Genomic DNA, 23,158 nt, shown 5'->3' with positions numbered 1-23,158 from the left:
TAAGAGCCACCAGAGGGAGCCCTATCTCCCTGGCCCATCTGCTGTCTAACAGATTCCCTTCAGAGCCCGTGTCCACCAGTGCTGGGGCCTTCAGGGTTAAATCTTCATACAGGATTGTAACTGGGGTCGTGTGGCAATGTGGGTGTGGTCCCACGTGAATGTCTCGGCCCACCCCTAGCCCAGTTTCCAGGGGCGGGCGTTGGCTTTTAACCGCTCGGGGCAGTCTCCTAACCTGATGCTCTATCGAGCCACAAACAAAACACGCTCCGCGGGCCAGCCTCCTCTGTCTATCTGGTTCCCTAAATGTGGCCCTTGCGCTCGTGTCCATAGCTTCGTCAGCAGGGGGAGCTGTCACCACACGGAGCGCAGGGGCCGTGGAGCGTGGGGAGGGCGGAACGCGGTCGGAACCGGAAGGGAGAGGGACGACGCGTGCCCGGCCACGCCCTTCGTCTCGTTCCCGACGGCGTTCTTCTAACCAATTGTCTAATCGTATGACGAGATCGATAAGCCCATCTAAATCCCGCGGTTCGTCCTTAGCCACCAGGTGCTCCTTTAGAACCAGTGACAGTCCATTTACAAAGGCGGCGCGGAGGGCAGTGCTATTCCAGCCGGACCTTGCAGCCGCGATGCGGAAGTCGCCTGCATAAGCAGCTGCACTCCGGCGCCCCTGTCTCATTGACAGCAGCATGGCTGAAGCGGTCTCACCTCTATTTGGGTGATCAAACACTGTTCTGAACTCCCTCACAAACCCATCATACACCTGAAGGAGCCGTGAATTCTGCTCCCAGAGCGCTGTAGCCCAAGCGCGTGCCTCACCACGAAGCAAATTTATGACATAAGCTATTTTGCTAGCATCAGTCGCGTACATGACGGGACGTTGTGCGAAGACGAGCGAACACTGCATAAGGAAATCAGCGCACGTCTCCGCACAACCGTCGTACGGCTCTGGCGGGCTTATGTATGCTTCCGGGGATGGTGGGAGGGGTCGTTGAACGACCTGTGGAACGTCATTGTTTCGCACAGGGTCGACAGGAGGGAGAGCCGCAGCATCGCCCTGAGGGCGCGCTTCCACCTGTGCGGCGAGAGCCTCCACCCTGCGGTTAAGCAGGACGTTCTGCTCGGTCATTAAATCCATCCGAGCCGTGAAAGTGGTGAGGATTCGCTGCAACTCACCGATCATTCCTCCTGCGGCCGCCTGTGCGCCCTGTTCTTCCATTGGCCGTTCAACAGCCGGTTGACGCCCCTCGGGATCCATGACGTTGGCCGAGATATCCTGTTGTGAAAGTGTGAGAGCACGGACCCACAACAGGGGGCGCAAATGAACGGACAATGGATAAAGCCAAATACAACACTTTACTGTTGTGAAAGTGCACAACAACACAGATTACAATTATGATAAGCTCAAATACAAAATGTCATGTGGGCAGGCTCGAAGATAGGAGACGTCAGTCCGAAGTCGAACCGGAACCACAACATTTCCTCCGCCACCCGAACCCCCGGGAATACTGGAGCCGCCAAGTCCCGAACTCCAGGTGGCCACTGCCTCTGCTGTCGGATCTGTACTGTTGGCGATGAGCAAACACAGTTAGAAGTGGTGCGTCTGCACCCAGCAACACGTATGGTGGAAACCACCTCCACCTCTCGTCGAAAAAAGGAACAGAATAAATGCTGTCCAATTCACACAAGCAACAGTTATTCAAAAAACACAGTCGCTGAGAAGTTACTCTTTGGTAGAGCGATATCTCGGCAATGAGGTGGAGATGCCGTTTTGCTGATATACCACTGTCGATCCGATGATTGATGACAGCTGTCGCCGGTGATAAGTGACAGCTGTCACCCCGGCTGCTCCTGTGAGGCGGCAGCGCCCTCTGGTGCCTGGAGCCCGCACTCCAGGCAGGGCGCCCTCTGGTGTTGGTGGGCCAGCAGTACCCTCCTCTTCAGCGGCCCACATAACACCTGTGTGAATATCTTGATGTACCATATGTTTGATCGTGTTCATTATTTCTTATATAACAAAACAAATAGTGTTACTTTTTGACTCACACACACACACACACATATATATTTCCACATTTTCTTATGTTACAGCCTTATTCCAAAATGGATGAAATGAATTTTTTCCACAAAATTCTACACACAATACCCCATAATGACAATGTGATTTTTTTTTTTTTTTTTTTTTTGCTAATTTATTAAAAATAAACTAAGAAATCACATGTACATAAGTATTCACAGCTTTTGTCAAGAAGCACAAAATTGAGCTCAGGTGTCTCTTGTTTCCACTGATCATTCTTGCGATGTTTCTACAGCTTAAGTGGCGTCCACCTGGGTAAATTCAGTTGAGGTGAACATGATTTGGAAAAACCCCTGTCTACATATAAGGGCCCCACAGTTGGCAGTGTCCAGGAAACCAGGCACCATCCCTACAGGTGAAACATGGTGGTGGCAGCATCATGCTGTGGGGATGTTTTTCAGAGGCAATAACTGGGAAACTAGTCAGAATTGAGGGAAAGATGAATGCAGCAATGTACAGAGACATCCTGGGCTCTGGCTGGGCCACTCAGGGACATTCACAGAGTTGTCCTGAAGCCACTCCTTTGATATTTTGGCTGTGTGCTTAGGGGTCATTGTCCTGCTGAAAGATGAACCATCGTCCTGGTCTGAGGTCAAGAGCACTCTGGAGCAGGTTTTCATCCAGGATGTCTCTGTGCATTGTTGCATTCAGACAATTCCTTTGACTTCATGTTTGCTTTGTGCTCTCACATGTACTGTCAACTCTGGGACCTTATACTGTATGTAGGCAAATCATGTTGAATCAACTGAATTTACGTACAGCTGTCATGTAGAGGGAAACTAGCTATAAAGACCACAATGTTTTTCTTGTTGTTGTTATTTTATTTTTCCATAAACGTGAAAATTTTAACATAGGGTTTATGGGAGTGACTCACTTTTAGAGTGAGCCTCAAGTGGCCATTCAAGGAACTGCAGGTTTTAACACTTCTGTATTGATTTCATTTTTTAGCACCAAATGTTGGGACTTGCCAAGAATCCAAATTCAGTAAAGTGGACAGCCCTTAAAGGGTCTTGGTGAAACCTGATCATACTGAAATTCAAATGTGTCTGAGGTACACTTATTTGGGATGTCCAAATTAAAAATTTAGTGAAAATGTGACATATTGTTCAAGTTATCATCAGCACTAAAAGAGTGACGTATATATGGACTGAGTGCATTTCTGTATTCCCCTTACAATCCTCATATGGCAGGGGATAACAAGAAAACACAATTTTAAATTTCAGCTTTTATTTCATGGTATTTACAGTGGGGAAAATAAGTATTTGACCCCTAATCAGTTTTGCAGGTGTTCCTACCTACAGAGAATGGAGAGGTCTGTAATTTTTATCGTAGGTACACTTCAACTGTGAGAGACAGAATCTAAAAAAAAAAATCTAGAAAATCACATTGTATGATTTTTAAATAATTAATTTGCATTTTATTGCATAAAATAAGTATTTGATCCCCTACCAACCAGCAAGAATTCTGGCTCACACAGACCTGTTAATTTTTCTTTAAGAAGCCCTCTTATTCTGCAGTCCTTACCTGTATTAACTGCACATGTTTGAACTTGTTATGTATAAAAGACACCTGTTCACACAGTCAATCAATCACACTCCAACCTGTCCACCATAGCCAAAACCAAAGAGCTGTCTAAGGACACCAGGGACAAAACTGTAGACCTGCACAAGGCTGGGATGGACTACAGGACAACAGGCAAGCAGCTTGGTAGAAGACAACTGTTATGATTATTTATTAGAAAGTGGAAGAAACACAAGATGACTGTCAGTCTCCCTCGGTCTGGGATTCCATGCAAGATCTCACTTTGTGGGGTAAGGATGATTCTGAGAAAGCCCAGAACTACACAGGAGGACCTGGTCAATGACCTGAAGAGAGCTGGGACCACAGTCACAAAGATTACATTAATAACACATGATGCTGTCATGGTTTAAAATCCTGCAGGGCAGCAAGGTCCCCCTGCTCAAGCCAGCACATGTTGAAGTTCACCAGTGACCATCTGGATGATCCAGAGGAGGCATGGGAGAAGGTCATGTGGTCAGATGAGACCAGAACAGAGCTTTTTGGAATCAACTCCACTTACCATGTTTAGAGGATGAGAACAACCCCAAGAAAACCATCCCAACCATGAAGCATGGGGGTGCTCTTCTGCAAAGGGGACAGGACGACTGCACCATATTGAAGGGAGGATGGATGGGGTCATGTATTGCGAGATTTTGGCAAACAACCGTCTTTCCTCAGTAAGAGCATTGAAGATGGGTCATGGCTGGGTCTTCCAGTATGACAATGACCCCAAACACACAGCCAGGGCAACTAAGGAGGGGCTCCGTAAGAAGCATTTCAAGGTCCTGGAGTGGCCTGGCCAGTCTCCAGACCTGAACTCAAGAGAACATCTTTGGAGGGAGCTGAAACTCCAAACCTGAAAGATTTGGAGAAGATCTGTATGGAGGAGTGGACCAAAATCCCTGCTGCAGTGTGTGAAAACTTGGTCAAGAACTACAGGAAACGTCTGACCTCTGTAATGGCAGACAAATGTTTCTCTACCATTTGTTAAGCTCTGTTTTTCTAGGGGGTCAAATACTTATTTTATGCAATAAAAAGCAAATTAATTATTTAAAAATCATACAATGTGATTTTCTGGATTTTTTTTTAGATTCTGTCTCTCACAGTTGAAGTGTACCTATGACAAAAATTACAGACCTCTCCATTCTTTGTTGGTGGGAAAACCGGCAAAACTGACAGGGGGTCAAATACTTATTTTCCCCACTGTACATGTAGATGTGTTAGAACATAGCACCTTTTGCATGAGACCACATAACCTTTAAGTCAGCAAACATATTTGGCCACACAAGTCTTTCAACTAAGCTATTCCAGCAACTCAAATGACCGCGTAGGGTCAATCATCAAACCGTTATACAGGGTTTTGTTTTAGACTTTAATGGCTGTGTTTGTGTTTATCATACCTATAGTACGTCCTTTATCTCAGCAGATATTCTAAAATGTCATAATATATTAATTATTGATGTTATACAATAAAATCAAAGCCTGTAATGTAAAAAAAGCTCAAATAATTCCTTTATCTTTGATACATCAATGGCACAATTTCTGTTTCTGACAAAGTTCTGCTCCTCAAGACCAGGAGCAGAAAAGGCATGTTGGAACACCAATAACTGCTTTAGGAACAGGAACAACATGGGATCACTGTCTTCTGAGGAACAGCAAAAGATGTTAGAGTCAACTTTACCTCGGGAACACAGCTGGAATGGTAGAACTCAGTAGAACTCAGACTCTGGCTGAGCCGGGCATGGAACCAGGCAAAGCGTGGACCCTGTGGGTAGAATTGGGCAATGCATAGACCTTGGACTTGGAACCAGACTGACCATGGCGATTGGAGATTAGCGGTGTGGAGACAGATAAACGAGCAGACTCAAGGCTGACAGAATCTGAACTACAAGGGTGACAACTGACCAAATGAGCTGGACGAAGGAATATATATCCCTGAAGAAATTTCATTTGAGTATTTACTAAATCAGGTAGGGGTACAGTCAAGGCTATTTTGTGGTTTAAATCTGAGGTACATAAAATATGGTTCCTGGTAGGTCTACTCCCATTTTGTCTACTCTAAAATTCCCAGTTCATCTACAGCTAGGTTCCCGGTTGGTCTACTCCCATTTTGTCTACTCTTAGGAAAGTACATAAATCCCATTTCATCTACTCCCTAACCCCTAACCCTAACCGAATGTCTTATAATTCAAAATCTTGTAAATAATTAAGAAAGAATCAGGAAAATACAAGAGATGAAATGGCACTACTCTACATTTCTGAGAGTAGACGAAATGGGAGTAGATGAACTGGGAGTAGACCAACTGGGAACCTAGATGTAGATGAACTGGGAATTTTAGAGTAGATGAAATGGGAGTAGACCTACCAGAAACCATGTTTTATATACCTCAGATTTAAACCACAAAATAGCCTTGACTGTACCTACCCTACCTGATTTAGTCAATACTGTGTAAATACTGGTACAGTCAAGACTATTTTGTGGTTTAAATCTGAGGTACATAAAATATGGTTCCTGGTAGGTCTACTCCCATTTCATCTACTCTAAAATTCCTAGTTCATCTACAGCTAGGTTCCCGGTTGGTCTACTCCCATTTTGTGTACTCTTAGGAAAGTACATAAATCCCATTTCGTCTACTCCCTAACCCCTAACCCTAACCAAACTTCTTATAATTCAAAATCTTGTAAATAATTAAGAAAGAATCAGGAAAATACGAGAGTAGATGAAATGGGAGTAGATGAACTGGGAGTAGACCAAAAGGGTGTGGTCGGCTCATCAAACCTTACCTTCGCAACAGCGTCTTCAAACTGGAAATTCTGTGAGCAGACCCACAGATTTCTCCATCTTGTCAGTTGCATTGAGTTAAATCCACAGTAAATCCATCAATCAATCCAGTTAAAATCATTAAATCCATGCATTTGGGCATCATCGTCACTGCGCCAGTTTGTCTCGCTCTCAGCTGAGAGCGCCATGATTGACACCTGTGCAGCAAACGGTTGAATATTTTGCTACCATCTACTCAATATTTTATGGTCTGAAATCTCACACAATTACCCAATCAGAATTGCGGAACAAATGTAATTGGATTCGAATCTAGGTTTGGTTCTTGAACCTCAATGACTTCAGTGTTTAATTGGTTTTGATGTTCCAGTACTTTCAGAGAAGAATGCATCTGTCTGCATGTATCTTAAAAATAGATGCACTTGGGTGTATATGTACTTGGACAGCTTTTTATTATTATTTTGCCTCTGTGCTCGTACAGTGGAGCTGAAATGAAACAGTGGAGATATGGTTGTAGTGTAGGCAGTTTTTCATTGACCCCCACCTGGCTCCAGCTGCCACCCTGGGATGGCCAGCAGTATATTTATGTACATCCTGGTATACTGAGGCGGGATTGTAAGTGTAGTTTCATGCCCTTAAGTGGTACTAAAAACCTGCTTGGCCCACGGACTTAATGTGAAAAGACAACATGTGACACAAAAATAGTTCAAGGCAAATATGGAAGTGCAAAGATGATCGAAACAAAGGGTGAAAATCACTTGCAGCTTCATCTTTTCTCTCCTTCCTCCGGCTCCACCTTTGCCCTTAGTTTTGTTTGTGATCACTGCGCTCTGACTTGTCGTGCTTATATTCCCGTGTATGCCTGTTTGACTGGCTGTGGTGATACTGTGGTGTCTGCACTTCTGCCCCTGCACAGATTAGGCCTGCTTTTGTCGGGGGGGACAAAGCGCGGGCCCCGCCCTGCTGCTGAGCCGGGGCTTTCAGCATGGCCTCCTGCCAGGGGAGGCTTTAAAAGGGTGGGGGCGCGTGGCTCGTCGCACTCTCACGGCAGGACGACCCACGGGCTTCAAAGCGAAGGTGAGTTCCTGTCCGTCACCCGGCTAGTCAGGGTCGGCCCCCCCGCGTGCACGTACCCCGTCCCAAATCGCACAACATACTGTACCCGCTGGGTGACACTCTGGGTGATGGAGCCGCAGCAGCAAGGAGGAAAAGGGCAGAATAATCAGATAAACCGAGCAGGTACAGCTGAAGCCCCTGGATTCTTTGACCCTTGTCATTTTTGTCTGGAATCTACAAATAGATCCTGATGCGTTCAGTGTCCAGGCCAAAAATACGGCCCATTTCACGAGCCTGTTTGACATTAAACAGCATTACTATTGCTGGGAAGTAACGAAAACTCCACTGACGGCCTCCTGAGCTGCTTAACTGTCCGTAGATGGCGTGTCGGAATTCCAAGCCCTAATTTGCATTTGTGTTTGTTTTGCTGTTCGTGTCGACGGCAAACTTTCCATCACATTTGAATGCAGGTTTGGTTTCGCCTCCTTGCACAGTCACATGGAAAACAACCCCGTGAACAACGTGTGAGGATAACAGGATTTTCCTGATCCTCCCCACCCTCACCCCAGGGGGGGTATCAGGATGCTCGTGTCACTTTGATCTCTGTGCATGGTGGCCCCGCCCTCTTTTCAGCGTTCTTTTGTTGTTTTTCTTCAGGACAAAATGACTCACCACTGCACCAAGTTCTCCGGCCACTGGAAGGTGAGTGTGCACAAAATAACAAAGCCGTACACAGTGCCCCGTCACCTTTATCAGGAGTAGACAACTCGAGGCCCGGGGGCCAGCTACGTCCCTCTTCGTATATCAATCTGGCCCTCACAAAAATGAACAGCTCAAAAACACAAAAAGCCAAAGTGTTTTCATTTGTTAGCAGTCAGTCTCAGAGAGTGTGCACTCATTACGGCGGAGTTAAAGACGTGCACTCTTCTTTGTTGGTATGCAAACGTTTTTGGTACTTTTCAAGTACTTTAAGACTTTTAAAAAATAATGACAAACACCCCAAAACACATTTGTTTTTAAGTGTGAAACAACGTAATTCATGGTCTCCTACAATGTATAGGTAAATAAGGATGTATTTTTATCAGACTTTTACAATAATTTAACTACAGAATGATCATTGGAAACTCTTTGTGATGTAACATCCCCGGTAGTGTTCCAATAACGAAATCAAGTTAGGTTTGTGGCTGTTTTGTTTGTTTTGTTTTAATTTTTTTAAAATGAGTTTGTAACGATACAAAATTAGATTCATAAATTAATAAAACAGCAACAACAAAAAATAAGTTTTGTTGGAATAGCAGAGTTTGCACTTTTTCAATGTTAATGTTGAGGTCAAAGCATCAAAAAAGCATCAAAGACTTTATTTTTAAAATAAAGAAAGACGATCCCTCAATCCTTTGCATAGTAGTTTGCAAGTTGTTGCTTGGTGAAACAAATTGTGTCAAAAAGTTAACATAAAAATTGTACATTCCCTTTTTACTTTTTAAAATTTATTTTTAAAAACAGTTGCATTACTATTAGATTACATTTATATTACTTTAATAAATGTACACATTGGTTGTGCTTTCAAGGTTTTTGAAATATAACAAGCTTCCAAATTTGTAATATTTATAAATAAATATAAATAAGGTGTGTGAGCTGTTTACCTCAAATTAAAAAAATACATATTTTTAATTGTTTAAAACGCTTTAATCGCTTTTCAGTGGTATCATGTAATTTATAAGAAATCAAGCTTATTTATATGTTATCATGGTTTTACATTTACTAAAATAAAAGTGATCATTTGGCACAATTTTGGAATTGTCAGGAATGAGGCACTATGCCTACAAAGAAATCAACTTTGGTTTTTATTCATTTGCCTTAATTGTATTTCTTTTAAATAGATTTGATAATTTGATCAATAGTTTCTTTATTGAAATCTACACAAACTCTTACATACCATTTTTGTTTGAATAGAAATATTTCCACTTTTCCACGATTTTAGTGCCTAAACCTAGACCTTTAGCCCAGCTCTTGAGACAGTGTTGTATGGTCACGTAAAGAAAAATAAATATAACTGCTATAACTGTCCAATAAATAAACTAACTAATTCACAAAAAAAAAAAAAAAAATCCAATAATATGACTAGATTACATTTGTTTTACTTAAATACATTTTTAACACCATTTAATTGTTTATTTTAAATAGATTTGGTAATTTGATAAATAGTTTCTGCATTGAAATCTACACAAACTCTTCCATACCATTTTTGTTTGAATAGAAATATTTCCACTTAAAAACAGATTTTAGTGTCTAAAATTTTAGCCCGGTGCTTGTTATAGTGTTGCATGGTCATGTAAGGAAAAAGAAATACAAGTGTCCAATAAACCAATAAGTAAAGTAACTAACAAATAAAAACAAATCTCAACAATAAAAAACAAATAAAAAATCTCAGTAATATGACTAGATTACATTTGTTTTACTTTAATACGTTTTTAACAGAGTTCACTTTATTTTGTATGACTTGGAATGATCAACAATGAACAATTTTGTCTCGAGTTGTAGAACTATGGACAAAAACATACACTCAACAAAAATATAAACGCAACACTTTTGGTTTTGCTCCCATTTTGTATGAGATGAACTCAAAGATCTAAAACGTTTTCCACATACACAATATCACCATTTCCCTCAAATATTGTTCACAAACCAGTCTAAATCTGTGATAGTGAGCACTTCTCCTTTGCTGAGATAATCCATCCCACCTCACAGGTGTGCCATATCAAGATGCTGATTAGACACCATGATTAGTGCACAGGTGTGCCTTAGACTGCCCACAATTAAAGGCCACTCTGAAAGGTGCAGTTTTATCACACAGCACAATGCCACAGATGTCGCAAGATTTGAGGGAGCGTGCAATTGGCATGCTGACAGCAGGAATGTCAACCAGAGCTGTTGCTCGTGTTTTGAATGTTCATTTCTCTACCATAAGCCGTTTCCAAAGGCGTTTCAGAGAATTTGGCAGTACATCCAACCAGCCTCACAACCGCAGACCACGTGTAACCACACCAGCCCAGGACCTCCACATCCAGCATGTTAACCTCCAAGATCGTCTGAGACCAGCCACTCGGACAGCTGCTGAAACAATCGGTTTGCATAACCAAAGAATTTCTGCACAAACTGTCAGAAACCGTCTCAGGGAAGCTCATCTGCATGCTCGTCGTCCTCATCGGGGTCTCGACCTGACTCCAGTTCGTCGTCGTAACCGACTTGAGTGGGCAAATGCTCACATTCGCTGGCGTTTGGCACGTTGGAGAGGTGTTCTCTTCACGGATGAATCCCGGTTCACACTGTCCAGATGGCAGACAGCGTGTGTGGCGTCATGTGGGTGAGCGGTTTTCTGATGTCAATGTTGTGGATCGAGTGGCCCATGGTGGCGGTGGGGTTATGGTATGGGCAGGCGTCTGACATGGACGAAGAACACAGGTGCATTTTATTGATGGCATTTTGAATGCACAGAGATACCGTGACGAGATCCTGAGGCCCATTGTTGTGCCATACATCCAAGAACATCACCTCATGTTGCAGCAGGATAATGCACGGCCCCATGTTGCAAGGATCTGTACACAATTCTTGGAAGCTGAAAATGTCCCAGTTCTTGCATGGCCGGCATACTCACCGGACATGTCACCCATTGAGCATGTTTGGGATGCTCTGGACCGGCGTATACAACAGCGTGTACCAGTTCCTGTCAATATCCAGCAACTTCGCACAGCCATTGAAGAAGAGTGGACCAACATTCCACAGGCCACAATTGACAACCTGATCAACTCTATGCGAAGGAGATGTGTTGCACTGCATGAGATACTGACTGGTATCCCCCCCCCCCCCCCCCCCCAATAAAACAAAACTGCACCTTTCAGAGTGGCCTTTTATTGTGGGCAGTCTAAGGCACACCTGTGCACTAATCATGGTGTCTAATCAGCATCTTGGTATGGCACACCTGTGAGGTGGGATGGATTATCTCAGCAAAGGAGAAGTGCACACTATCACAGATTTAGACTGGTTTGTGAACAATATTTGAGGGAAATGGTGTTATTGTGTATGTGGAAAAAGTTTTAGATCTTTGAGTTCATCACATACAAAATGGGAGCAAAACCAAAAGTGTTGCGTTTATATTTTTGTTGAGTGTAACTATGAGAAGTACCTGAAATTCATTATTGTTTTCATTCTTTATACCCACTTATTCCAGTAAAGCGCCACTAGGGTGTTGGCGCCTATTCCAACAGTCACAGAGTGAGAGGCGGGGTCACAACCTGGACGGGACGCCAGTCTACCGGAGGGTCACATAAAGACAAACACACACATTCACCTACAGTCAATTTAAAGTTTCCAGTTCACCTAACCTGCATGTCTTTGGATGTGGGAGGATGCCGGAGCATCCGGACGCAACCCACGCAAACACGGAGAACATGCAAACTCCACACAGAAAGGACCAATCAAACCCATGACCTTCTTGCTGCGAGGCGACAGTGCTAAACACTAAACCACCGTGCCGCCCATGTTACTGTTTTGTTCAAGCAATTTGCTATGCAGTAATTCTCTGTTAAAACATGATTCTGCCTCACAGAATCCAGGCAAAATATCCCAGTAAAGCAAAATAACCAAATAGTGCCGCAGATAACAGAATATTTGCAGAGGAATTATTCAGATCTGGTTACAAGCACCAAAGTTTGACTGTGTATACCTTTTGGTACATATTTTAGAAAAATAACGTTTGCCATTTTAATTTTCAATAGGGGGCCATGTAGAGGTCAAATGAAGAACTGCATAGGGGTAAAAAAAAAAAAAAAAAAAGTTCCAATCATATTGAAAGCTATACCACATTATGTGTCTGATCACAACGATTCCAAAAAGGTATAGTTTGGACTATCTGTGACTGAATGTTCTGGAGTCATGGGGTAAAAACAGCAAGCATGGCGACAAAGGTCACTTTCAGTTTGTATAGGGGTCAAAAGTTAAAGTTGCTCCAATTATGGTAAAACATGATCCAAATTATTGGTTGAGTTAGTCGGATTTTAAAAAGGAATACTTTGCACCATGTGTCATGCTTAGTTATCATGTTATGGAGTAACATATGTCACATGTCATAGAATCCAACAGACGTCGACATTGTTTGACCTTTACTTTGGAGACCAAACATTCAACACAGTCAAAACTATTCCATTTGTTAATCCTATTAGTTCAACCAATAATTTGTACCACGTTTTACCAAAACTGGAGCAACTTTAACTTTTGACCCCTGTACAAACTGAAAGTGACCTTTGTCACCATTCTTGCTGTTTTTACCCCAGAACTCCAGAACATTCAGTCATAGAGAGCCCAAACTATACCTTTTTGGAATCTTTGTGATCAGACACATAATGTGGTATAGCTTTCAATATGATTGGAACATTTTTTTGACCCCTATGCAGTTCTTCAATTGACCCCTACTTGGACCCCTATTAAAAATTCAAATGGCTAACGTTATTTTTCTACAATATGTACCAAAAGGTATACACAGTCAAATTTTGGTGCTTGTAATTGGATTTGAACGATTCTTACAGTTATCTGCTGTATTAAAACAGAAAATGTGACAACAAACACATTCAACTGAACCTTTTGTGTGTTACAAAACATTTCATTATATCAACAATGACAGATTTCGCAGCTGTTTTGAAAACACAGGTTATGATTGAAAATTAGAATTTTGACACTGAAAATTAAATAATTGTTTTTTTGGGGGGGTTGGACAAATAATCCATTTAAATTGTGTTTGAGCCATCACGACCCCTGACCTTTAAGTCACCCTGAGTCGTTGTGTCAAACCGACTCCCGGAAAAACATGTTACCCACAATCCTGAGTTTCCAGCAGCTCTTATGTAAGAGCTACAATTTCTTTGCTGTCAGGAAAATTATGATCACAACAAATGATGCAAAAAATTATAGACAAATGTATAAATTATCCCGATTACTGTTACATTAAGATTTACTGCTTCATTTATGCATGATTTTATAAATAATTGGATTCTCACAGCCTTTCCTGTCCTCGTACTTGTGATGTGATTTCTTGGTTGACGTTGTGATGTGTTGTGATGTGGTTCCCTGTCAGATCATAGTGTACGATGAGGAGTGCTTCCAGGGCCGTCGCCACGAGTTCACCTCTGAGTGTTGCAACGTGATGGACTTTGGCTTCGAGACTGTGCGTTCACTCAGGGTGGAGAGTGGAGCGTGAGTAACTGTCTGTGTGCAAAGACCTCAAGCAGAATGTCGCTGTCGCAAAAACAAAGACAGTCCAAACCACATCAACAACTCACACCATACAAATAACCCAAATACATGTATTTTTCATTTTTATTAATGAAAGGGGCATTATACAGTGAGGAAAATAAGTATTTGAACACCCTGCGGTTTTGCAAGTTCTCCCACTTAGAAATCATGGAGGGGTCTGAAATTTTCATCTTAGGTGCATGTCCTCTGTGAGAGACATAAAATACAAAAAAAAATTTAAAAATCCGGAAATCACAATGTATGATTTTTTAAATAATTTATTTGTATGTTACTGCTGCAAATAAGTATTTGAACACCTGTGAAAATCACTGTTAATATTTGGTACAGTAGCCTTTGTTTGCAATTACAGAGGTCAAACGTTTCCTGTAGTTTTTCACCAGGTTTACACACACTGCAGCAGGGATTTTGGTCCACTCCTCCATACAGATCTTCTCTAGATCTTTCAGGTTTGGAGTTTCAGCTCCCTCCAAAGATTTTCTATTGAGTTCAGGTCTGGAGACTGGCCAGGCCACTCCAGGACCTTGAAATGCTTTACAGAGCCCCTCCTTAGTTGCCCTGGCTGTGTGTTTGGGGTCATTGTCATGCTGGAAGACCCAGCCATGACCCATCTTCAATGTTCTTACTGAGGGAAGGAGGTTGTTTGCCAAAATCTCGCAATACATGACCCCATCCATCCTCCCTTCAATATGGTGCAGTCGTCCTGTCCCCTTTGCAGAAGAGCACCCCCATGCTTCACGGTTGGGATGGTTTTCTTGGGGTTGTTCTCATCCTCTAAACATGGTAAGTGGAGTTGATTCCAAAAAGCTCTATTCTGGTCTCATCTGACCACATGACCTTCTCCCTCCTCTGGATCATCCAGATGGTCACTGGTGAACTTCAAACAGGCCTGGACATGTGCTGGCTTGAGCAGTGGGACCTTGCTGCCCTGCAGGAGTTTAAACCATGACAGCATCATGTGTTACTAATGTAATCTTTGTGAATGTGGTCCCAGCTCTCTTCAGGTCATTGACCAGGTCCTCCTGTGTAGTTCTGAGCTTTCTCAGAATCATCCTTACCCCACAAAGTGAGATCTTGCATGGAATCCCAGACCGAGGGAGATTGACAGTCATCTTGTGTTTCTTCCACTTTCTAATAAATAATCATAACAGTTCCTGCTTTTAAACTCAGATAAAACTGAAGTTATTGTACTTGGCCCCACAAATCTTAGAAACATGGTGTCTAACCAGATCCTTACTCTGGATGGCATTACCCTGACCTCTAGTAATACTGTGAGAAATCTTGGAGTCATTTTTGATCAGGATATGTCATTCAAAGCGCATATTAAACAAATATGTAGGACTGCTTTTTTGCATTTACGCAATATCTCTAAAATCAGAAAGGTCTTGTCTCAGAGTGATGCTGAAAAACTAATTCATGCATTTATTTCCTCTAGGCTGGACTATTGTAATTCATTATTATCAGGTTGTCCTAAAAGTTCCCTAAAAAGCCTTCAGTTAATTCAAAATGCTGCAGCTAGAGTACTGACGGGGACTAGAAGGAGAGAGCATATCTCACCCATATTGGCCTCTCTTCATTGGCTTCCTGTTAATTCTAGAATAGAATTTAAATTCTTCTTCTTACTTATAAGGTTTTGAATAATCAGGTCCCATCTTATCTTAGGGACCTCGTAGTACCATATCACCCCAATAGAGCGCTTCGCTCTCAGACTGCAGGCTTACTTGTAGTTCCTAGGGTTTGTAAGAGTAGAATGGGAGGCAGAGCCTTCAGCTTTCAGGCTCCTCTCCTGTGGAACCAGCTCCCAATTCAGATCAGGGAGACAGACACCCTCTCTACTTTTAAGATTAGGCTTAAAACTTTCCTTTTTGCTAAAGCTTATAGTTAGGGCTGGATCAGGTGACCCTGAACCATCCCTTAGTTATGCTGCTATAGATGTAGACTGCTGGGGGGTTCCCATGATGCACTGTTTCTTTCTCTTTTTGCTCTGTATGCACCACTCTGCATTTAATCATTAGTAATCGATCTCTGCTCCCCTCCACAGCATGTCTTTTTCCTGGTTCTCTCCCTCAGCCCCAACCAGTCCCAGCAGAAGACTGCCCCTCCCTGAGCCTGGTTCTGCTGGAGGTTTCTTCCTGTTAAAAGGGAGTTTTTCCTTCCCACTGTAGCCAAGTGCTTGCTCACAGGGGGTCGTTTTGACCGTTGGGGTTTTACATAATTATTGTATGGCCTTGCCTTACAATATAAAGCGCCTTGGGGCAACTGTTTGTTGTGATTTGGCGCTATATAAAAAAATTGATTGATTGTTGTCTTCTACCAAGCTGCTTGCCTGTTGTCCTGTAGTCCATCCCAGCCTTGTGCAGGTCTACAGTTTTGTCCCTGGTGTCCTTAGACAGCTCTTTGGTCTTGGCTATGGTGGACAGGTTGGAGTGTGATTGATTGACTGTGTGAACAGGTGTCTTTTATACAGGTAACAAGTTCAAACAGGTGCAGTTAATACAGGTAAAGAGTGCAGAATAAGAGGGCTTCTTAAAGAAAAATTAACAGGTCTGTGTGAGCCAGAATTCTTGCTGGTTGGTAGGGGATCAAATACTTATTTGCAGCAGTAACATACAAATAAATTATTTAAAAAAATCATACATTGTGATTTCCGGATTTTTTATTTTTTTAGATTATGTCTCTCACAGTGGACATTTACCTAAGATGAAAATTTCAGACCCCTCCATGATTTCTAAGTGGGAGAACTTGCAAAATCGCAGGGTGTTCAAATACTTATTTTCCTCACTGTAAATGAAATGTATTATTATTATTATTATCATTATTATTATTACATTTATTTTGGTGCGCTAGCATGATGGAAACAGGATAATTTCCTTTTCAAGCAATTTTGAACCCAAACTAGAACCTGGTAAGATTGAGAAAGAGGAGCATAAGCTTAAACAGCGCCACCTGAAGGAGAGAAGTTTCTATTGTGGTGGTGTCATTAAATGTTAGCCTTGTTGTTTTTCCATTATGTATTCCAAATTTTCCAAATTTGCATCTGTATCCTATCATTAGGATAACTGTTTTCATTTTCACACTGTTGCTATGGGTTCTGTTGTGTCTGTTGTGTATGTTTGTATTAACAGCAGTGGTAGCCTTGGTGACCACCAAGCCTAGGCTTGTGAATTGAAAGAAATGGACAAAAAAGGTGTATTGCATAATCTGGTGCATCAAAGTTAACCAAATTTTTATCCTTTTATCATCACTATATGTCATTTTAAGAAGGAGATGTATAAAATTATAGCATTGATTGTTTTTGAGTTACTGTGATCAGATGTGGTGGACTCATTTCCTCTCTATTCCCTTGCAAATTTGTTGCAAATTATATGTCTCCAGGGGAACTAACATGTGATTTTAGGGTTTACAAACGTTTTTGACCGTTCAGCTTTACTTACTATGCCAGCAAAAAAAAAAACCCCAGTGGACTAAAAGTTATCGAAACTAAATTTAGCGGAAGCTAATTGGTCCACTGATGGTTTTTGAAGTTAGCCGAAAAGCTAATCTGCTAACAAACATGTTATCTTCGCTAATTAGCGGTTAGCAGATTAGCGGAACTGTGCCCACCACTGCACTCCACTATAGACGCCTTTACGGTATCAAATCTCATGCGTAATCACGTTTTCACTGGGGAGGCCGAGATTTCGTTATCAGTGTAAACAAGTGTTTGCGGCAACTTGTTTGCAACATTGCGTTGCTATGGAGGTGAGTTCAACCAAAATATGTATTTAGGTGTTTAACTAAGATAATCGTGAGTCTTTAATGTGAGTTTTATATATAAAAAAGAAAACTTGTTGCTGTTAGGGTTGTGTGTCAGGAACAGGTTCTTTTTGGGTATCCTTAAGAAATGATTTGATCCATCGACATCAATAGCCTTTTTGCTTAACGATTCTCTTATCGGTCCTTCATATCTGCCATTGTTTTTGGGGGTGTTTGTCTGGAAAATGATCATTTCTCTACATTGATTACACACCCTGCAGTGGGTCTGTATAATCAACTGTTTCTGCAGAGCAGCTTTGCTTTGAACCTTGAACAATGAAGAAGCGCTTCGATGTTCGATCTGCTGCTTCAGTGGTTCTTTGTTTTATTTCCCTTTATGTTAATTTTCCCCGCTAAAACCCTAAAGAGCATATGTCTGTGAGCAATATTTACCGTTTTTATGTTAAACCGACCTGTTATGGTCTTCTGAAACAGTTGATAGGTGTATTTTATAACTTAAAAACAGGACTGATGCTAACACGTTAGCATGTCTATGGCATTTTCAATGTTAAAGTTAGCAATAAACTGAGCCATTATCAAGCCTCCCTCCCCAGCGCGGAAAGGATTCTGGGATACTCTAAAACCGGGAATGACATAAACATGCCTCCACCTAGCCCCACCAAGAAAAAAGCCCCCCTTTGGAGCCGCCGCTGGCATGCAACAACGCGAGAGTCCCATTGTGTCATGATGTTCAGATGGCTAAAAGACCTTTAAGTGACACACTGACTGTGAATGTGTTCCCTTTCTTTTCCCAGCTGGGTGGGTTATGAGCACGCCTCCTACCAGGGACAGCAGTTTGTCCTGGAGAGGGGCGAGTATCCCCAGTGTAATGCTTTTGGTGGTAGCAATGCCTATCACATTGAGAGAATGACTTCCTTCAGACCTATCGCCTGTGCTGTAAGTAGCTCTCAGGGCAAATTCAAGCCTTTTCGGACACTTGATGTAGATTTGAGTGGCAGGAATAACAGCACGTGTTTGCTTTTATTTCAACCTGTAGAACCACAGAGAGTGCCGTATGACTATCTATGAGCGTGAGAACTTCATGGGCCGTAAGGGTGAACTTAGCGATGATTATCCCTCCCTCCAGGCCATGGGCTGGTGCAACAATGAAGTCGGCTCTCTCAGGATCCAGTCTGGAGCGTGAGTGTTCACTGCACAAACATTATTACCTGTTTTTGCACCCGGAGAGTGTAAAACCTGTGTTTCTGTGATTCAATAATACCGTGGGTTTTGTGTGGCCTTCACGGCTAAAATATGTTATTAACTGTTCTGTTTGTTGCTATGGTGCAGTTTAATGGAAAATAGTCTTGTGGCACCCATTTGGATGCTATTTAGAACTTAAAACTTGTCATTTAAAGTCACAAATGTATTTATTGTGACCAAAAACTTTCTTTTTCTCTAAATGTATATATATATATAGTTTGGATGTTTGGATTCATTTTTTTAATGTAGCTTCCCATTTTGGACACCATCTTGAATATGGAGCTTGAGGTCTGCTTTTATTTTTGGGAACATCCTGTATCTGTGTCTCAGTTTGCAGTTGCCCTGGATCAAGACTGGTTCCAGGATTCTAATGGCCTATGTATCTCAGCAGTGACAGTCACGTCTCTGGGTCCTCAGCCTCTGGGATCGAGAGACACCTGGGAAGAGTTTATGGAGCCATGAGGTCACTGGACAGAGGTGTTTAGTGATGCTGAAGTCTTTGCAGGAGAATGAAGGTCCATGTCTTTTAGGTCCTGGTGCTGCCTGACTTACAGTAGGGTTGTGAGACTTGGATGCAAATCAAAGGTGATGACTGGATGACTTTGGAACAAGGTCTTTTTGGAGGATGCTTGGTTATGACTGGAATGACTTTGTTTCAAATGGGTGGTTACCTGGGGAGACTAAGATGAGGAGTCTCTCTTGTATAGTGAGGGAGCGTTAGCGATGACATTTTTGTCCAAGGGGTGCATTTCTCTATGCATGATCGAGCACATAGGTGCCTTAGTGCTGAGGACCCTAGTAGCTGGAGAAGGCCAAGGGGATGACAAGGCTTCACCTGGCTGCGGCAGAAGGATGGTTATTTTAGAGATGTGGGAATGGACAAGGTGTCTCCTGGGTGGTTGCCATCCGCGGTGTGATGGATGTGCAAAGCATGGCACAAGTGCATGCTCCAAGACTTGCTTTGACTTGGATGTCATGTGTGGGTTTGGGCTCATTAAATGAACCTTAAAAAGCTGGTTTATTTTCATTCTGGGGTGGGTCCTAGCTAGAAGTAGAGGTATATCCATTAAAATCCCTGAGGACCGTTGGTGTGGGTGCTATCCCCAGATAACGTAAGAGCAAATGAGAGCCTGTGATGCCTCCTGGTCATGAAGCCACTCCACTTCAGGTTACTGGAACAATGCAGATGAAGTGTCTTGCACAAGGACACAACCTATGAGCAGGAATTAAACCCATTGGCAGCCCAACTCCTGTCCCACTGAGCTTCCTGCTTAGCTATTATTATCTCTGAACAACCACTAACCATTCCACCAGATTAAATTCATCATGGTTCCAAACAGTTTGAGTTCAAAAGTTATGACTTTGAGTTTATCTTTTCATGGCCAACCAGGTGAAAGGTCATGTGACCAAGAGAAAGGCGACATTAGTGTTTAATGCTAATTATTTGCCCCACGACCTGATCTTGGATAAGCGGTTGAAGATCAGTGTGTGTGTTTGTGTGTATCTTTAGCCGATTCCTTGGAATAGCTTATTGGTTAGCACTGTTGCTGTCACTCAAGCGCTTCCTGCCCTTTCTGTTTGGAGTTTGCATGTTCTCCCTGTGTTTGCGCGGGTTCTCTCCGGGTGCTCCAACTTCCTCCCACATCCAAAGACACGCAGGTTAGATAAACTGGAAACTTTGAATTGTTTTTTGTTTCCTGTTTTCTGTCTCTTCAGCTCTATAACACTCTGTAAAATCTTGTAACTGTTAGAATGGCCTAAGCAGAGGGTCACCCCTCTGAGTCTGGTCTGCTTGAGGTTTCTTCCTCAATATCATCAGAGGGAGTTTTCCCTTATCACTATCGCCTGTGTGCTTGCTCTAGGGCTTGGTAACGTGAGACCTTACTTGTGTGAAGCGCCTTGAGGCAGCTTTGGTTGTGATTTGGTGCTATAAAAATGAAATAAATTGAGTTTAATTGAATTGACTGTAGGTGTGCATGCAGGTGTGAATGTTTTTATCTGTCTATATGTGGCCCTGTGACAGACCGGCGTCTTGTCCATGGTGTAACCCACCTCACACCCTATGGCTACTGGGATAGGGTCCAGCTACCCCCCCACGGCGTGACCCTTAACTGGAGTAAGCTGCTTTAGAAAATGAACGGATGGATGGACTTTTAACTGATTTTTCTAAAAAATCTAATCACTTTATCCTTGGTTGACCATCAAAATTTCGCCATGTCTGGTCCAAACCTCATCAAATCTCTGCAAGTTATTTTGTTCACACATGGACAGATGGTACACATGTACTGCCTCTGCACACAGGTGGAATAACCGCAGCAAGACTTTTACGACTCTTTTGCAACACGTTCATATGTGGTTTCTTCTCATTCTGCCTTGTCTACAGATTCGTCTGCTACCAGTACCCTGGTTATCGTGGCTACCAGTATATCATGGAGTGTGATCGTCACTGTGGGGAGTACAAACACTTCAGAGAGTTTGGCTCTCACTGCCAGACTCCTCAGATCCAGTCCATCCGCCGTATTCAGCAGTAACAACAACACCCTAAACTCTTTTCTCCAGTGTGACCCTTCACTTTCGAACCCTGTTGCCTCCCAGAGCTGAATAAACTGTCTTTCTTAAACCTCACCAACTTCCATCAGAGTGTCTGCTTATCGAGAGCGATGGATCGCAATCACTCCCACACAGTTTGCACTGTTGGAGCGGATACGTGGTGTCAAGGGATTTGGCAATAAATTTAACTGGATCATGTTGAAATGGAAAACAATACAGCTTCCATATCCATCTGACAACCACATATGTACATCACAAATATTTACCAACAACACATTCACATTTATTATTTAAAATTATGGCTCCAGCATTTGTTCATTATATGAATTTCAGTATTTTTAAATGAATGGGGGGTTTTGTGGTGATTCCAAGAAAAAAAAAGACTGTAATAACAGTAGTAAACAAGATTACTGCCACATTAAATGTATAATATTGTACAAATACTTTTGAAACATCATGAAAAACTCCTAAAACTATAATGTTTTCAAGATGAATATGCTGCTATTCCATACATATTTGGACAGTGACACAATTTTGGAATTTTTCCTCTGCACATAACCTGTGGAGCTGACATGAAACAACTGAGGTGTGCTTGTAGTGTTAACTTTTATCTTTAATTCAGAATCAGAATCGAATTTACTGCCAATTAAGTTCTCACATACAGGGAATATGATCTGGTGTTATTGGTGCATAAACAACAATAATAAAAAGAAAGGAAAAATACTTCTGTAAGAAGTATAAGAGTCAAATAGTCAAACAGCCTGTTTGACTATTTGACTAAATGTTCACTGTTAAATAAATATAACATAGTGGAATGGGACTGTGCAAAGGAATATGATTGGAGAGCAGGTGTACAGCAGACAAACCTTTTGTCACCCTCCCCTCAGCCATCTGCCAGAGGGAAGGGTGACAAAAACTTTGTGTCCTGGGTGAGAGGGATCGGCCACAATCTTCTTTCCTCAACTCAGGGCCCTGGAGGCATACAGGTCCTGTAGGGATGGCAGATTGCGGTCGATCACCTTCTCTGCTGTGTGGATGATACGCTGCAGTTTGCTCCTCTCCTTGGCAGTCACAGCAGCGTACCAGATGGTGATGGAAGAGGAGCTGATGGACTCAATGATGGCAGTGTAGAAGTTCACCATTTTTGGCAGGTTGAACTTCCTCAGCTGCTGCAGAAAGTACATCCTCTGTCTGGTGGGTTGGAGCTGGTGGTTGTTGTTGTGAATGGTAGTGGGACTGTCCCATTGTCTTTCAAATCTGCAGTAAAACTTGTTTGATTGATTTGCTAAACAAAGGTCCTGAGTGGGGGAGGTTTGGTTTGTAGGTGGTGATTTATCCAGACAGAAGTGGAATCACTGGCTGAGAACTGATGTTGGAGTTTCTTAGAGTACAGCCGTTTAGCTTCCCTGACCACCTTCCCAAACATATACTTTGACTCTTTAAACCTGACCTTGTCCCCGCTCTTGTAAGCGTCCTCCTTCTGCATCCTCATCTGTCTGGGTTTAGGACTGAACCAGGGTTTGTTGTTGTTATACCTGACCGTGGTTCGTGTTGGAATGTAGCAGTCTGTTTATATAATCGAATTAAATGAATTTGTTAGTCCCAGTCCAGATGTTGTGAGGAGTTCACCTGGAGTTCTGAACTTTATTTACACTATCCTGACCACTGAAGTCATTATCTTTATCAAGATAGAAAATAATACTATTAGTTTGTCAAACAGAAACATATATAAACGCAATAGGTCTGATCCTCAATTAATTTCATTGTGAAATTAAGATAAAGATGAGAAATAATTTGAGTTGAAGTTGAAAGAAATCTGAAAGCACTACACTGGGAGT

General features: G+C 42.3%; 1 protein-coding gene across 2 annotated transcripts in view; it reads left to right on the top strand.

Annotated features, from left to right (window-relative positions):
* cryba4 (crystallin, beta A4) overlaps positions 1-21,395 on the top strand; it is a 94,359-nt gene extending 72,964 nt beyond the window's left edge. The window contains exons 1-6 of one of the 2 annotated variants that reach the window (XM_034193078.1): positions 7,387-7,490; positions 8,127-8,171; positions 13,597-13,715; positions 18,323-18,464; positions 18,565-18,707; positions 21,154-21,395. In XM_034193078.1, coding sequence (XP_034048969.1) covers positions 8,133-8,171; positions 13,597-13,715; positions 18,323-18,464; positions 18,565-18,707; positions 21,154-21,301 — 591 coding nt within the window. In that variant the 5' untranslated portion in view covers positions 7,387-7,490; positions 8,127-8,132 and the 3' untranslated portion in view covers positions 21,302-21,395. Of the gene's footprint in view, positions 1-7,386; positions 7,491-8,126; positions 8,172-13,596; positions 13,716-18,322; positions 18,465-18,564; positions 18,708-21,153 lie in introns of those variants that run through there. The other variant, XM_034193077.1, reaches the window with a different exon arrangement.
* The last annotated feature ends 1,763 nt before the right edge of the window (positions 21,396-23,158 follow it).

This window comes from Thalassophryne amazonica, chromosome 17 (assembly GCF_902500255.1).
Source record: "Thalassophryne amazonica chromosome 17, fThaAma1.1, whole genome shotgun sequence".
In the NCBI taxonomy this organism is placed as follows: domain Eukaryota; kingdom Metazoa; phylum Chordata; class Actinopteri; order Batrachoidiformes; family Batrachoididae; genus Thalassophryne; species Thalassophryne amazonica.
This window is presented reverse-complemented; position numbering and strand designations above follow the sequence as displayed.